This window comes from Ailuropoda melanoleuca, chromosome 8 (genome assembly GCF_002007445.2).
Source record: "Ailuropoda melanoleuca isolate Jingjing chromosome 8, ASM200744v2, whole genome shotgun sequence".
Lineage (NCBI taxonomy): Eukaryota > Metazoa > Chordata > Mammalia > Carnivora > Ursidae > Ailuropoda > Ailuropoda melanoleuca.
The window spans coordinates 127,828,517-127,844,908 of NC_048225.1; the positions used below are offsets into that span (position 1 = coordinate 127,828,517).

A 16,392-nucleotide genomic window follows, 5' to 3' on the forward strand; every position below is an offset into this window, starting at 1 on the left:
ATTCTTGTTGAAAAATCATGACTGTGGTCACTGTCAGTTGATCAGTTTCTAAATCCCACCATTTGGCCAGTTCGTTTGAATGTTTCGGGTTTTCTCCACCAGTCTTGTAGGTTAATGAAAGATATGTCTGTCCAAAAATTTTAAAAGAGACTATTGAGTGGAACGCTCCTGAAAGGGTCATTTAATCTAATCACCCTGCTTCGGGGTGAGTAAATCGTGTGAGGGGGTAATAGTGTTTTGTATAAACACTTATTCATACATGTCCCAAACGATGGAAGTCAGGGAATAACTGTACAAGACAGAAGGGTTTTTCCCTCTTGGAGAGAGAGAGGCCACAAACGATTTCAGGTGGTGGTAAGTGCTGTGGCTAAATAAAAGTGGAGAAGTCAGGTAATGCCCACCAGAGTGCTTCCATGGGATCACCAGAAGTGGCCTCCTTGGGCGCCTGGCTGGCTCAGTCAGTGGAGCACCTGACTCTTGGTCTTGGGGTTGTGAGTTCGAGCCCCATGTGGGGTGTAGAGATTATTTAAAAATAAAATCTTAAAAAAAAAAAAAAAGACCTTGAGGAGGTGACATTTGAGCTGAGATCTGAATTAGAAGGAGCCGTGCATTGAAACGATTTGGGGAAAAGTGTCCCATACAGAGGAGAGAGCACATTCACAGTCCCCGAGATGGGAACAGCATTGTCATGTGTAAGGGACAGAAACGAGCTGAAGCCTGGGGACCATGGAGAGAGGAGTAGGGGTGAGGACAGAGAGCTGGGCAGGAGCTAGGTCATGAGGGTCTTGGAAATGCGATAAGGAGTTTAGATTTTATTTCACAATTGAAAAGCTTTGTGTGATATTTTCTGATTGACGTTAAACACTTCCCTTTGGTTAAGGCGTGGGCAGCACTCTGTAGGAGAGCGAGGGAGGAAACCAAGTAGTCTGTTAGTAGATGGCTGCAGTAATCCAGGGAGGACTTCCTGAAGTCCCTATCCAAATCCCAGCTGCTTTTTTTTGGGGGGGGGGCAGAAATTGATAGGCTTATCCTGAAATTCACATGGAAATGCAAGGGACCCAGAATAGCTAAAACAATCTTGAGAAAACAAGTTGGAGGTCTATACTTCCTGATTTCAAAATTTGTTATAAAGTTACAGTAATCAATCAACACAGGTTGGTATTGGCATAAGAATAATCCTATGGATCAATGGAATAGAATCGAGAGTCCAGAAATAAATCCTTAGTTTATGGTCAGCTGGTTTTTGACAAGTATGCCAAGACCAGTAATGGTGCCAGAGTAATCTTTTCAGCAGATGGTGCTGGGACACCTGGAACTCCACATCCAAAAGTATAAAGTACCCTTACCTCACACCAAATAGAAAACTTAATGCAAAATAGATCATTGACCTAAATATGAGAGCTAAAAGTATAAAACTCTTAGAGGAAAACATAGGAGTAGTGGGCCTTGTATCCATGATATATAATGAACTCTTCAACCCAACAATGAAAAGACAGCCCAGTTCAAAAATGGGCAAAGGAAATGAATAGATCGTTCTCTGAAGAAGACATGCACATGGCCAGGAAGTGTGTGAAAAGATGCTCAACATCATTAGTCGCTAGAAAATTGCAGATGAAAAGCACAAGATACCACTTCCCACCCACTAGGCTGGCTTAATAAAAGGATGGACAGTAACAAGTCTTGGCAGGGTGTGGAGGAAGGTAGAACCCTTACACGCTGCTGGTGGGAACGTGAAATGGTGCGGCCACTTGGGAAGATAAGGTTTGGTGGTTCCTCAGAAAGTTAACCGTAGTGACCGTACGGCTCCAGGGGAACTAAAAACATACAGCCAAGTAAAAACGAGTCCACAAATGTTCTTGGTGGCATTACTCAATAAACTTTCCCGAAGTGGAAACAACACAGATTTCCTTCGCCTGATAAATGGACACACCGAAGTGTAGATGGGCTGTCGTTATGCAGTGAGAAGGAGTGAGGCACTGACGCACGCCACGCGCGGGTGAACTCTGAAAATGTCACGCTAAGTAAAAAGCCAGAGACAAAAGACCACATACTGTAGGATTCCATGTGTGTAACATGTCCAGCCTAAGGAAATCTGTGGACACAGAAAGTGGATGAGTGGTTGTCGGGGACAGGGAACAGGGGAGAATGGGGAACGACTCCTAATGGGATTGGGGTTTCTGTTAGAGGTGAGGAAAATGTTCTGGAATTAGATACTGGTGATGGTCCCCTCAGCTCTGTGAATACAGTAAAATGCACCCAGTTATACATTTAAAAAGGATCAATTTTATGGTATGTAAATTGTATCTTAGTAAAGCTGCTATAAATGTTTCTGAAATGTTGGTTTTAAAACTGTTGTCATTGTCCTTAAAGTTTCTCAAAGAATAACAACCCCAAGTTGTTTAGGAAAGAGATGTTGTGATTTAAGCCAGGAAGAGGAGAGTGCCGGTCCGAGGAGGCCTGAGGAGGGTTGGAGAGTTGGGAAACACCAAGCGCTGAGTGACATGTGTTATCCCTTCTTTGTTGGCAAGCCCATGGATGACAGCCTCATTGCGTTCCGGACCCGCTCTAAGATGCCTCTGAAAGACGTTCCCCTGGGGCAGCTAGAGGCAGAGCTCCGGGCTCCAGACATCACCCCAGACATGTATGACCCCAATACAGCAGACGACGAGGACTGGAAGGTGTGGCTGGGGGGGCTCATGAACGATGATGTGGGAAATGAGGGTAAGTAGGGCCCTTGGCATTTTCTACCTCCCTTGTCTGTTTTCTCTGGTAAAATTTTCGTTAGAAGCTTAAAGGAAGGGGGTGTTTTTGGTTAACTGAATTTAATTGTATGTCACTTAGAATATTCTTTAAATCAGTAGTTAAGTCCCCTCCTTTTTTGGGTTACGAATCTTTGAGGACAGTTGGCCCACGTTACGTTAGTCTCCGGTGTTCAACGTGTGACGCGACGTGTGCACGCCGTGCCGTGCTCCCCGCACGCACACATCGCTGTTACAGTACCACGGACTCTCTGCCTTACGGCGTGCTGGTTACGGATCCTTTGGGGAATCTTCTGAATGCGAAGAATTGTCTGCCGAAGCGTAAATGCAGAAGTAGTTTTATGTATGGTTTCATGCGAGTGCAGTGACTCGCTTGAAGACTCGTCTCAGTTAAGGGTCTTCGTAATGCACGTGGAAGAGCGTTAGCCGTCACCGTGCTGAACCCGAGTCGCGTGGAACTAGACTTTGGGGAGGGCAGGGGAATCTTCTGTAACAGGGCCTCCTTCCATCTCTAGAGCTGGCGCCTCTGCTCCTTTTTGTCACTCAGTTCCATCCTCAGACCTGTTTTTTCCCTGTGGTCATAAGCACACCGTCTATGTCCTGCTTCGTCTCCCTATCGGAAGGACTCTCTGCCGTAGGGTTCACTTCGAAAAATCCAGAGGAACTCCTCAGATTGGCTTGGTGTGGTCACAGGTCCACTGTCTCGGTGCTGTGTGGTATTAGGGGAGACGCTCTCAGCATGGAGTCCTGTGATTGGCGGCATCCACGGGAACAGCGTGGTTGCCGGAGGCAGTTACCCAGAGGACGCGGTCGTATTTCCACAAGTGGGGGAGGAGCATTGCTCAGACAGAAACAGTGTTGACTGCAAGCTCCAGGGTGGAGAAACCCTGCTGCAACCCGTATGCTTTTAGACTATAACTTACTGCTTCAGTCTGGAGAGAGAAATGTTACGAAAGTTGTCTTTGGGGATCTTTTGTGTATCATAGTGGAAGTCAGGCATCATTGCTCATTTTGTGCAATAACCGTCTGTGGATTTACAAGATGCAAGAGATCGCCTTCGTTTATGGTGATTCCTGATGATGTCACATTCTTTTGATGGAATCAGGGAAATTTTGTTCTTGTGGTTTCTTTTTGACTTTTTGGTGGAGAATGACCAGAATATTCTTTTTAGCTGTGTCATGGAAGACTCACACTTTTTAAAAAAATCTAATTACATACAAGCTGCAGAGCACATCTTTATTCTTTTCCCTGTCTTCTAAGAACAGCTACATGGGATTTGTATGTTGAAAAGAGTAATGCTTTAAGATAAATAAGAGAAGGTATGGTTTCAATGGAAATAGACTGGGTAAATATTTAATGCGTAGGTCAGGCTAGCAGTAAGTCAGCACAAGTGAATGAAACAGAGTAAGTCTTGAATATACCTTATGGAGCTATTCATTATATGATCCATGGCTCAGCGAGTGTTTGTCACTCTCCTTTTACGAGACATTGTGCTAAGATCATGAGAGAGAAAGCATAATCATTATGTCAGAGATTAAAACGCCCATGAGTGGTGCCTGGTCCATCGTTAGATGCACAATACATTTCAGATGAATGACGTTGAATCAACTTAGATATGCCATAAAAGTGGCATAAATGCTGTTCCAAGGTTTTGTCGGAGGGAGAGAGCATTCCTGTTTAGGGTGTTTCAGAGGCAGCTCCATGAAAGACGTAATTGACCTGGGCCTTTGAAGGGTGTTTGACAGCACTGCTGGTGAGGAGGGGAGGTGATAGGAGAGCACATGTCCTCCAAGGAGTCTTCCAGTCTCTGCATTATAACTATAGGAACAATACAGGGTTGGTGGGAAGAAGTCAAATACTGTAGAAAGAAAACTGTGAACACCCCTCCCCACGATGACCGTTTGGTGATCCAGAGGGATCACACATTTTTTTCATGGGTTTTTTTTGGGGGGGAATTTATAAATCTCTTGATTTTGTTTATCAACACTTTGTTTTTCTACCAACCCACCCCAGGTTCCATGACACCAAGGCTCAGAGCCTCTGCAGAAGGGCACGAACAGGGGCACGTGTAGTTCTATCCATTTCGCAAAAATCTCTGAGAATTTTGTTGCGTTGCCCTGTGTTGCAGAATCAGTTTGTTAGGCTGCTAGGATTTGAGGCCAGTTTAGTGTTCTAGGAAGGTGTCCCATGGAAGAAAGGCTCAGGGATAGAAAGCATTTGTTAAGTGGATATGACTCTTCATAAGCAAGCTCTGCGTCTTTTTGTCCTTAGTCCTAAGCCAAGACACAGTCTTGACAGGAACTAAGGCAGGTCCTCGTGGCTTTATCCGTGGTGGCAGCTCATGCCTGATTTTCCCTGATTTCGCTCTGCGTAGGTGAAAGAGCTGAGAGGGTGGCAGTTGAGGAGGAAAGGCCAGGCAGAGCCTTGGGTGTCAGAAGTTTGGGAGCCGAGGCAGTGCTGCTCCTGGTTTCATCCCTAGAACCTGACTCAGAGTCCAGGAGTGTGACGGTGTGCGTGCTAGCTTGTGTTTGTTAACGATACGGATTCCAGGGCCTCACCTGTCACTGAGTCAGAATCTTCAGTGGCTGTGGTCTAGGGATCTAATTCTTTTTTTTTTTTTTAAAGATTTTATTTATTTATTTGACAGAGATAGAGACAGCCAGCGAGAGAGGGAACACAAGCCGGGGGAGTGGGAGAGGAAGAAGCAGGCCCCCAGCAGAGGAGCCTGATGTGGGGCTCGATCCCATAACGCCGGTATCACCCCCTGAGCCGAAGGCAGACGCTTAACCGCTGTGCCACCCAGGCGCCCCTAGGGATCTAATTCTTATGCATCCTAAATATTGGAAACTGCTGGTCTGGGAGGCGTGAGCATGTGTGATCAGGGTGGACTGAGAAAGTGGAATGATGGTTAGCAGGGAGGGTGACAGTCCTCTTTCCTTAAAACCGTATTTGTCGGTGGCGGTGGTTACATATTAGGATGGATTTAAAAAAGAGAGCATAAAGCCAGTGAGTAGGGGCGGTGTGGGCCCTGTGTACCAGCTGAACTACTGAGTGCTGAGAGACGGGAACGGTGCTAGACACAGATCGCAGAGCCACACGCCCGCCATACGCTGGTCTCTTGTAGCATCGCGTGGCTGTTCTCCCATGTTCCTACTACCATCTGATGTGCACTGTATTAAAATGAGAATCTCATTTGCCAAAAATGACTGGAAGGCTTCACTGGAGGTGCACGGCAAGGTGAGGTCAGCTGGGTGGACGCCGGCCTTGTTAATCAGTCAGGAGTGAGAGGGTGTATTCCACCCTCTTAACAGCTAAGAACTCCGAAGAAACCTTCCTGAATGACTTTCCAGCGTGTGCGGCAAATGGGTGCTCAGAATAGGGGCCGACCCGTTTGTGTGGCGTGGGCAGAAGCCGTCTGTTGTGGTTCTTGCACGCGAACAGATGGGGCTCCAAACCGGTGCACGCTCCCCACGGGTCGGAGTCTTCCTGGAGCTTTCATCGTTCGGCGTGTTTGTGCAGAGCCTGCCTTGAAGACGCTGACGGAGGAAGTGCTACAGAGATGGGGAAGACAGGATTCCATTCGGAAGGATTTGAAGAGTTTTTATTGGGAACATAAATGCACAAATGGATGAAAAAGACTGACATTTAAATATCTATATTATAAATGATGCAAATTAATATATTATAACCTGAGTGTAAATGTGGAGTGAAAAACATCAGGTTAGATTGGGGCTAATCAGTACAGGTTTTCCAGTGATTATGAATCAAAATTGTGTGTATATATTTTTATTTTTAATGAAGGATACTCATTTATTACAAAAAATGAAAATATTATGGAAGGGTACAGAGAGGAAAATATTCGTCTTAATGCTTTGTAGCTATTCTCTGTGTATTCAGCCAAGTACGTATGCACCTCAGTGGTTGTCCCCATGAAGAGTCCTACTGTGCCTGTTCTGCGCTTGCAGCTTGCTTCTTTACTTAGCAGAATTCAGACAATTTTCCACTCTCACACTTACAGACTACCTCTCCCATTTAATGGCTACATAGTAGTAAGGAATTTAGTTACTCCCGTTTGGCAGACTTTCCTTTTTTTTTTTTTTTTTTTTTTTTAAAGATTTTTATTAATTTATTAGAGAGTGGGAGGGAGTGGGGGAAGAGGCAGAAGGAGCAGACTCCCCGCCAAGCGAGGTGCCCGATCCCAGCACCTGAGCTGAAGGCAGACCCCTGACCGGTGAGCCGCCCAGGAGCTTCTGTTTTTTTGTTTTAATTCAGCTCCTCGGTTGTACTCGCCCCAGTCCGAGTTCTCAAGTGCCGCCTGTTCCCGGAGCTGCCGTCACCTTGCTAGGCACGTGCAGGACACTTCCATCAGCACCGAGTGGTCCTCCAGACAGCACTTACCTACTAAGGCTGTCTTGGAACTTCATAACATAAATTACCTTATAACGAACAATTGGGTAATTCAGTGACTCCTTCACAGCTTTTATCTAGGAGTCATAGCATCGATGTCAGAGAAACACCCTATTTCTTCTGTGCCCTAACAAAGCAAATGTTTATTCTTTGTGTATTTTTAGTGATTTCTGAGTCTTTTTGTAGGGATGTAACTTTTCATACGAAGGATTATTGTGTCTTTCTGTTGTGCTATACTTGGTCCTGCACATTTACATTTTACGTGTATATACTGTTTTATACGAAGGCAGCGGAATTAGAGTCATTCCCTAGTCGTTGGGAATTAGAGTCATCTTTTTTTCACTATCAGTGCCTTTGTGTACGTAGTTTTACAAAAGTATTATTTTCATGGGGCGCCTGGGTGGCACAGTGGTTAAGCGTCTGCCTTCGGCTCAGGGCATGATCCCGGCATTATGGGATCGAGCCCCACATCGGGCTCCTCCACTATGAGCCTGCTTCTTCCTCTCCCATTCCCCCTGCTTGTGTTCCCTCTCTCGCTGGCTGTCTCTATCTCTGTCGAATAAATAAATAAAATCTTTAAAAAAAAAAAGTATTATTTTCATGAGGTGCACTAGTCAAAGTGGGGTTGCTGAGATAAATTATGTGTTCAGTTTTCTGGCTTTTGCTGCATTTTGGCAGATTCGAGTCTTTTTTGAAGGAAGGAGAGAACTTGGCTGACTGGAGAGACTGGGTGGGATGTGTCAGCTATGGGAAATGAGCTGTGCAAACACACTGGGGGGAAAATAAGTTATTTAAAAACTTTATTGGAGAATCTTAGAGTGCTGAAAATCTTACATTTTCGTCCGTGGGAGGAGTTCGGAGCGGGGACTGAGTGTCTCGGTGTTTCCCTAGATGAGGCCGACGACGATGACGACCCGGAATACAACTTCCTGGAAGACCTCGACGAGCCCGACACAGAGGATTTCCGCACTGACCGGGCCGTGAGGATCACCAGTGAGTCTGTTGTCGAGCAGTCTTGCTCTTCACTGCCCCAGTCTACCGTGGTTTACTTTGTAGAATTTGGAGGGTGAAGTTTGCAGCCCGTTCAGGTTGAGACATTTAAGCTTGTTGTACCCATTTATTTCTGTAACTCTTTAAATTTATGTATGTATTGAGGAAGCCTGTCAGTCATTCACTTACACGTCCCACAGCCCTGCCCTGAGTCCAGTACGTGGTGGGGGTTGCACCTATGATATCAAAATGAATAAGGCATGGCCTGCGCCCTGTAGGACCTCAGCTCAAGTAGGAGACACAAACAGACAAAGTTGAAATACAACGTGATAGTGTTGTAATGGCTTGTGTATACGGTTCCTAGTGCCTGAAAGAGGGTGTGATCTCCTGCCGGATGGTGTACAGTAGGCTGGGTGGGCTGGCGAAGGACTCACACGGTGAGATGTTTTATCTCAGTTTTGAAGGAGAAATAAGAAATTTTGGGTGAGGGTCGCATGGCTGGCTCAGTCAGTAGACCATGCAACTCTTGATCTTGGGGCTGTGAGTTCGAGCCCCATGTTGGGTGTGGAGATTATGTTTATTTTAAAAATAAAATCTTTAAAAAAGAAGAAATTTTGGGTGGATATTACAAATAGGCAGAAGACTACCTGCCAACCACGGATGCATGGAAGAACAGTATCGTGCTTGGAAAATGTGAGTCGCTTGGTTATGGAACTGTGCGTGTGCAGTGGTAGAAAGGTAAGCAGTGTTCAGGTCCTGGAGAACCTTGAATTTGAAGTTTGCTGTGTCAAAAAGAAGAGCTCGGTTTTTGGCGGGAAATCAGTAGGAGCTGATCTGGATTTTAGAGATACTACTTTGCTTTAACGCCAATTTAATCTGTTAATTTGATGGGTAGAAAGAGCCAGATTGGAGGCATGGAGAAGAGTTGAATGACTTGACGTGGTTTGAGTTATTTGTTTAAAAAATTACTTCATTGGCTATGTTGCCAATGATAGAAAACGTATGTTTCAGAAAGTATTGATTTTTTAGTTTTTATTTTTTAATAAATAAATAAATTATGTTTAAAAAGATTTTATTTATTTATTTGACACAGAGAGAGGGAGAGTGAGCACCAGCAGGGAGTAGTGGCAGAGGGAGAAACAGGCTCCCCGCTGAGCAGGGAGCCCAATGCGGGGCTCGATCCCAGGACCCCGGGATCATGACCTGAGCCCAAGGCAGAGGCTTAACCAACTGAGCCACCCAGGCGTCCCAGAAAGTATCGATTTTTACTGAGTGTGTGTGTGACCCTGACCTGGAATAGCATACCCAGCATGGTGAAGGTGGGATGCCGGCTTCATGAGCATGCAGACACACTTCCTGTGATCTGCGTAGACAGTGCTGCTGTCCGTGTGGAGAGAACCACGCAGACACGGTCCTTTAGGACTGTTGTTCTAGTTCGTTGCTTTATTTCCGCTTTCATCTTATTTTTGGGATTAGGATGCCATTTCCTTTATGAAGATCTTGTCTTATTTGCTATGTGAGGACAATTAAGGTTAGAGTAAGTGTTGAAAGGAATCAGTGTAGGACGAAAAGACTTGAGGACTTAGACTTTGAGAAAACTGTGGAGGGTCTAGGAAAGTATGAGTAAAATCAAGGAAGTCTGGTGTCAGAAACCAAGGGCACATTCTTCGAAGGATCATCTGCTCTGCCCATGCTGGTAACGAAGCGTGTCTGCTGGAAGCCGGGAGCTGGATCTCGTTTTGGCTTGGCTCCCAGCTGGGAGTGCACTTACCTTCCTTGTTTGTCTGTCCGTCTCTTTCTTCACGTTACAGATCGTTTCTCAGGAAGACCCTCCCCAGTGAGCACGTTTCTTCCTGCTTTGCACCCACACCAGTCGGTGCGTTCTTTGTAGTGCGCGCCTCTCTCCTGGTTGCTCAGACCCTGTCCGTTTTCTCCCCTGGCCCATCCTGTTGGTGGTCCTAGCGTCAGGTTTTGGCCAAATAGGGACCTTTTCTGGGATGCCTGAACGGAGGTCCGTCCTTTCTTGTCGATGGGTTCTGTGATCATACGTAAAAACTGGGATGGAATTCCAGTTTTGTTCCCACCCCTTGTCCTCTTGTGTCTGATGCTATCGTATTATCCCTATGAGCTGACTTATCCTTACGCGGACAAAAATTTAAAAATAAAAAAAAAGCATGGGGGCGCCCGGGTAGCGCAGTCGTTAAGCATCTGCCTTCAGCTCAGGGCGTGATCCCGGCGTTCTGGGATCAAGCCCCACATCAGGCTCCTCCGCTGGGAGCCTGCTTCTTCCTCTCCCACTCCCCCTGCCTGTGTTCCCTCTCTTGCTGGCTGTCTCTATGTCAAATAAATAAATAAATAAATAAATAAATAAATAAATAAATAAATAAATAAATGAATCTTTAAAAAAAATAATAAAAAATTTAAAAAAGTAGAATCGTAGAGTTTGGAAAGCTTCCTGTGCTCCTGTGTTTTTAGCTTCTCTGTGTCTGGGTGACCTCCAGTGCCCGGGGCTTGTCAGTCCTGAAGGCAACATGTCCTCATCTTGAGCACCTCCTTAACTAATATTTTCCTTACTGAACCGACGAGTACTTGTGATATATTCCTGTTTGTCCTTTGTTCCTACAAAATGTAATTTACTTCCAAGCGTGCATAGTAAAAGGTGTTCCTTTCCCTTTGTTTTTTCTTTGCTGTGCCAAACATACTGAGTTTCTTCAGTTCTCCAAACACAGTACTTCCCAGACCTCTCACTCGCCCAGCCACCATCCTCTGGATTCTGGCCTTTATTTTTTTACTTAAATTTTTTTAAGCAGGCTCCATGCCCAGTGTGGAACCTCATGTGGGGCTTGAATTCACGACCCTGAGATCAAGACAGCTGAGATCAAGAGTCGGTCACCTAACCGACTGAGCCACCCAGGAGTCCCTGGCTTTTATTTTTTTATAAGCATTTCTCCCATTATATTTTTTTTATGAAACTTCTAAAATTCATAGAGTTGAAAGCCTTGTACACTGAACACCCATACACCCACCACCTAGTTTCTGTAAGTAACTTCTAATATATCTGCTTTATAATATGGCTCATCACCTGTCTCTCTCTGTCCGTCTGTGAATCTGTGTGGGCTTTTCTCATGCACTTCGGAGTGGCTTGCAGATAGCCACATACTTCACTCCTAAACATTTCAGCACATGCCTGTCATTCATTCGGGCTCAATATTTACCTACACTTTCTCTTTCAGGTAAATGTATGCACAGTGTATTACACACGCTTAGTGCACCATTCAGTGAGTTCGGATGTGCTTCTGCCTGTGTAACCAAACCCCTATGGGAATATGGAGCTGTCACCCCAGAAAGCTCCCTCAGGCCCCTTCCGAATCATTCCCCTCACCACCCTCCCTGAGGCAACCGCTGTTCTGGGTTTTTCTCTAACAGATCAGATTTGCCTGCTTTAGGACTTCATGTACATACAGTGCGCTCCCTCCTCTAGAGCTCTCAGCATAAGGGTTTGAGATTCATCTGTACTGACACATATCACTACTTTTCCCCCTTTCATTCTGAGTGGGATTCCATTGTATAAACATACCAGTTTATCTTTTCTTAAATCTGTTCTCAGGTGTTGATGGACACCTGGACGTTTCTAATTTTTGCTTATCTTGAATAAAGCTGCTCAGAACTTTCTTGTGCAAACCTTTCCTGGACAGATGTTTCCTTTCTCTTGGGTCAGCTGTCCAGGAGAGGAATCACTGGCCAGAGGGGAGACATATGTTTAGTTTTATAAGAAATCTCCAGATTTTTTCCAAAGTGGATTTCCATTTTACCTTCTCATCAGAATTTTATTTGCTCTACATCTTCACCAGCATTTCGATTTTAGCTTTTTATTTTTTTTAATGATTTTATTTATTTATTTGACAGAGAGATAGCCAGCGAGAGAGGGAACACAAGCAGGGGGAGTGGGAGAGGAAGAAGCAGGCTCCCAGTGGAGGAGCCCGATGTGGGGCTCGATCCCAGAACTCTGGGATCACACCCTGAGCCAAAGGCAGACGTTTAACAACTGAGCCACCCAGGAGCCCCTCGATTTTAGCTTTTTAATGCCCTCTTAAGAAGGGCTTTTGCAGGGGCACCTGGGTGGCTCAGTCATTAAGCGTCTGCCTTTGGCTCAGGGTGTGATCCCACGAGCCCCACGTCGGGCTCCTCTGCTGGGAGCCTGCTTCTTCCTCTCCTGCTCGCCCTGCTTGTGTTCCCTCTCTTGCTGGCTGTCTCTCTCTCTGTCAAATAAATAAGTATAATCTTTAAAAAAAGGGGGGGGGCTTTTGCAGAAAAGATCACCAGTAGGTCTGGGTCCTCTGGACGTGGTCTGAGACTATGCTAGTTCCATGACAGGCTTGCCTTCATGGATACTTGTGCTGTTTTGAGTAGCTGTGTCATATTGAACTTGAGGTCAGCCAAAACATTCAGATCTTTTTCAGATTTTTTTGAGCGATTTCATGTTTTTGTGCACTTAAGAAACTGATTTTTTAAATCCTAAATGTAAGACTTTAAATTTGTCCCATTAAGTTTCATCCACTTAATTTGAGAAAACATGGAATTTTGAATCTGTCATCAGTTGGTCTAGCAATCCCTTTTGACTTTATATGATTTACAGATTGGTAAGTGTGTATTCTGGGTCTTCTAGGTTATCGATGGAGTTGCTTTGTAGTTCCTGGAGACTTCTCTCATGACTCCCATTCAGTAGGCTAGGACAGCAAGCTATGAATTATCCTTGTTGGGAAATCATCTGGCTCACATTTCCTGCATTCTCTCCATTGGGACTTTAGCTTCTAGAGAGTGAGACTGTTAGTTTTGTTTTTTGTTTTTTCTGTTTTTTTTTTGTAGAAAGGGTGGGGGGGGTGCTGGCGAAGGGGTGGGGAAGGGGAGAGGGAGAGGAGAGAGAGAATCTTAAGCAGGCTCCATGTCCAGCATGATACCCCATGTGGGGCTTGATCTCACGACCCTGAGGTCATGACCTAAGCCTAAATCAAGAGTCAGATACTTAACCGACTGAGCCATCCAGGTGCCCGGTGAGACTGTTAGCTCTCTCCTGTGTCCCCTAGCATCTAGAACGGGGCTTGAGTTATAGTTGGGAGTCAGTAAATGTGTTTGAACGAACAGATGACAGATAGATGTGAAAGTTTTGTCAGATGTCTTGCTGGAAACAAGACGCAGTGTCTGTGTGGAATTCCCGCCTATGGGAATGTGAGATGGACCTGGACCAACAACGCCGTTTGGCTTCTTTTCAGAGAAGGAGGTGAATGAACTGATGGAAGAACTGTTTGAAACCGTGAGTAGTGATGCGGAGTGGGAACTCGGGATGGTGGAGTGGCTTCTCCAGCTCACTCTGTTCTCTGCTTCCAAGCCCCCTCCCTCCACAAGGCTGGTTTGGCCAAGTCAGTTCACTTTTCAGCCCCCTCGGGAGTGGATGTAGTGGGAGGGGAGTTTTGCTCGCTAATACGCTTTGATTGTCCATACGTAGGTGATTCTTAGTAAAATTCTCCTTGCAAACTTTGGATGGCCTCGCCAGCCTTCATTCAGTGGGTCCTTAAAGATGGCAAATTAGTTTTTGGATTATTCTGGGCACAGATAGTTACCTTTCTCATAAACTTGTCTCTTGAAAGAGAGTTCTGATCATTCTGAGTTATCTGTGCTCTGTGTTCACCATTTCAAGTGGCTGATTGAGAGACCATGTTCCTCATAATAGTCGGCCGTGTGCAGGACTGCGGGTGCCCTGAAGTGGGAAAGGTCTTGAGGCTCTCTTTCTGGGTGCCAGCATTGCTAGTGCCCTGTAGACTATAGTCTTCGCTTTCCCTTCTCACTGCTGGGGGGACTGCCTCGCGCCCCTTCCCCAGGGTCACCCTCCTTCCCCTGTGCCCTCAGTTCCAAGACGAGATGGGGCTCTCCAACGTGGAAGACGACGGCCCAGAGGAGGAGGAGCGCGCGGCTGAGCCCCGGCCCAGCTTCAACACCCCTCAAGCCCTGCGGTAGGCTAGCCAGACGTTGCGGTGCGGAATGGGGGAAGAGTGCGTTCAGCTTCCCATCGCTGCGTGCCCGCGGTTGCTGGTGGGGGGACGCGCGGCCCTGTGGGGCGTGCGGTCTCCGGGAGGAAGTCTCCTTGTCGTGGGGCGGTGCAGCTGCAGACCAGGCTGCGTCTGTTTGGGAAGGGAGAGAAAGCAGCAGCTGGCTTCCGTAGCAGCTTCTCCAGGTGAGCAGTGCTGGAGAGGTGTGAGGACCCTGTGGCCAGCCACAGAAACCATCGCTTTCACAAGAGCCCGTGGGTCCCTTTGTTCTCCTCGTTGGCCACTAGTGTCGGGTAAATGTTAACGCACGTTCATCAGTCACCTTGGTGGCATTGAGCTGACCGGAAGCCTCTGCAGTCTGAAGTAGACGTCCCGCCCTCTTCACACAAGGCCGGCACTTTCGTTTCTCCACCCAGGAAGTTGAGGCTTTCATTTTTGCCCTGTTCGTGCGACGGGCTTGTGTAATCCATGTGTATCTTCCTGAACTGTTACCCATTCTGAGTAGCGGTCACGTGGGCAGGTGACTGGCTAGCTAGCGGTCCAGGCCCCGCACTGCGGGTGGAGCCGAGCAAAGCTGGGAGACCCACGGCCTCTGCTAGTCCTGTGTTTTCACAGCCTGACCTAAATGGAGAGCTTGGGAGCCCCCCGAAAGCCAGGCCTTCAGGGAACGTGCAGTTTAGTAGGAAGGCAAGGTATGCCAACCATTGTGTAACAGCCGGAAATAGAGTTCATACTGCAGTAGGATAAACACCGTGATGTAATCCCAACAGGATTTCAGGATCCCCCATCCCCCACCCCCATTTTGTTTTTGATTTGTTGAGGTATAATTGACAAGTTGTAAGACATCGAAAGTGTGCTCCCTGGTGATTTGATGCAGGGAAACATTGTGAACGGGTCCCCCCATCGAGTTAGTTAACATTGTCACCTCACATATTTCCTTTCTGGGGGGAAACGTTTTCAAGATTTCTGAGTCTTTATTTGACCCACTTACTGCAAGCCATATTTCATAGTTCACTTGATTTATAAACATACTTCGATTCCACTAATAAACTCTGTGTATGAATTCTTTAGATTTGGGATTTATAGAACCGCTTTAAAACCCTGGTTGAAGACCAGCTATCTCTGGCGCTCGCTCAGTTCATCTGCACGGGCTGCTGCCCCTTCCCATTCAGCCGAAACTGCAAACCTGGTTTAGTCTTTGACTAAGTGAGAGATCACAGGGAGAGTGAGCCATCTGTGTCCCTCTTATCAGCCAGCTAAGTAATATTTCATAAAACCAGGGGCAGGCTCTTTGTGCTTTGTCTACTTTTTTCATGTTTCTGTTTCTCTGTTGCTCTGCTTGGAGCACAGATAATGGAGAGTTTTCTGTTCTCAGTAAACATTGTACAGAGGACTCTCCTTGTCTTTAGGTTTTTACCCTGTGCATGCCCACACTCACAGTAAATACTGCAAAAGGACACATAATCTTTATCTGTAGAGGCTGTAGAAAAGTTATCGTTTAACTGTTGTTACAATATAGAGGATTTCATGAAATAGTATATTCTGCTGGTTGTACCTGCTTGAGCTGGTCTGTCCTGATTACATAGGGTATCAGCTCGCCCATAGTCCCTTGAGTGTCCTGCTCTGCCCCAGAACTAGGCTGTGAGCTAGGTATGTGGATGCTTGCTTCAGTACTGGCCGGTCTCTCTCCAGAGGCAGGGGTGGGTGGCTGGGTTAGACAGCTGAGAGGAGGGGCGAGGAGGGGCTGTAAGAGGATATACTCACAGTGGGAGCCAGCTTCTCACTGTCCTTCCCAGCTGTCCTGTGTTTCAGTGTATCCCCTTCTTGCTTCATACTAACCAAGTTTTTAAATTTTTTAAGAAAGGAAGGCAGGGCAGCCTAAGCGGATGGGAGTGGCAGGAGGGCAGAAGCTGGACCTGGGGTGGGGTCATGGGTGGCTTAGGGAACAAATGCTGGACTTGGAGAAGATCTTGGAGAAGATCCTCTGTCACCATTGGGGACATGTTCCAGGGTACTGTGGGTGATGAGTTCTTCCCGTTGGCTCTTTGACTGCTTTGTTATCCAGACATTTCTCTGCTCCTAGAGTTTTGTTTAATTTCTCCTTCATTTGTGTATTACTTAGAAGACTGATTGTAGAAGAATGGGGGGGACAGGGCAGTTCAGAGCTATCTTATTTGCATTTATGCTAACAA

General features: G+C 46.3%; 1 protein-coding gene across 9 annotated transcripts in view; it reads left to right on the forward strand.

Moving 5' to 3' along the window:
• GON4L (gon-4 like) overlaps window positions 1-16,392 on the forward strand; it is a 64,570-nt gene that overhangs the window by 28,145 nt on the left and 20,033 nt on the right. For 8 of the 9 annotated variants that reach the window (XR_004627458.1, XM_034667474.1, XM_034667475.1 and 5 more), the window contains 4 exons: window positions 2,529-2,721; window positions 8,058-8,159; window positions 13,427-13,467; window positions 14,061-14,164. Coding sequence is in view for 7 of the 9 variants with exons in the window: in XM_034667474.1 (XP_034523365.1) it covers window positions 2,529-2,721; window positions 8,058-8,159; window positions 13,427-13,467; window positions 14,061-14,164 (440 nt within the window). In the remaining 2 variants the exon portion in view is untranslated. The other variant, XM_034667479.1, reaches the window with a different exon arrangement.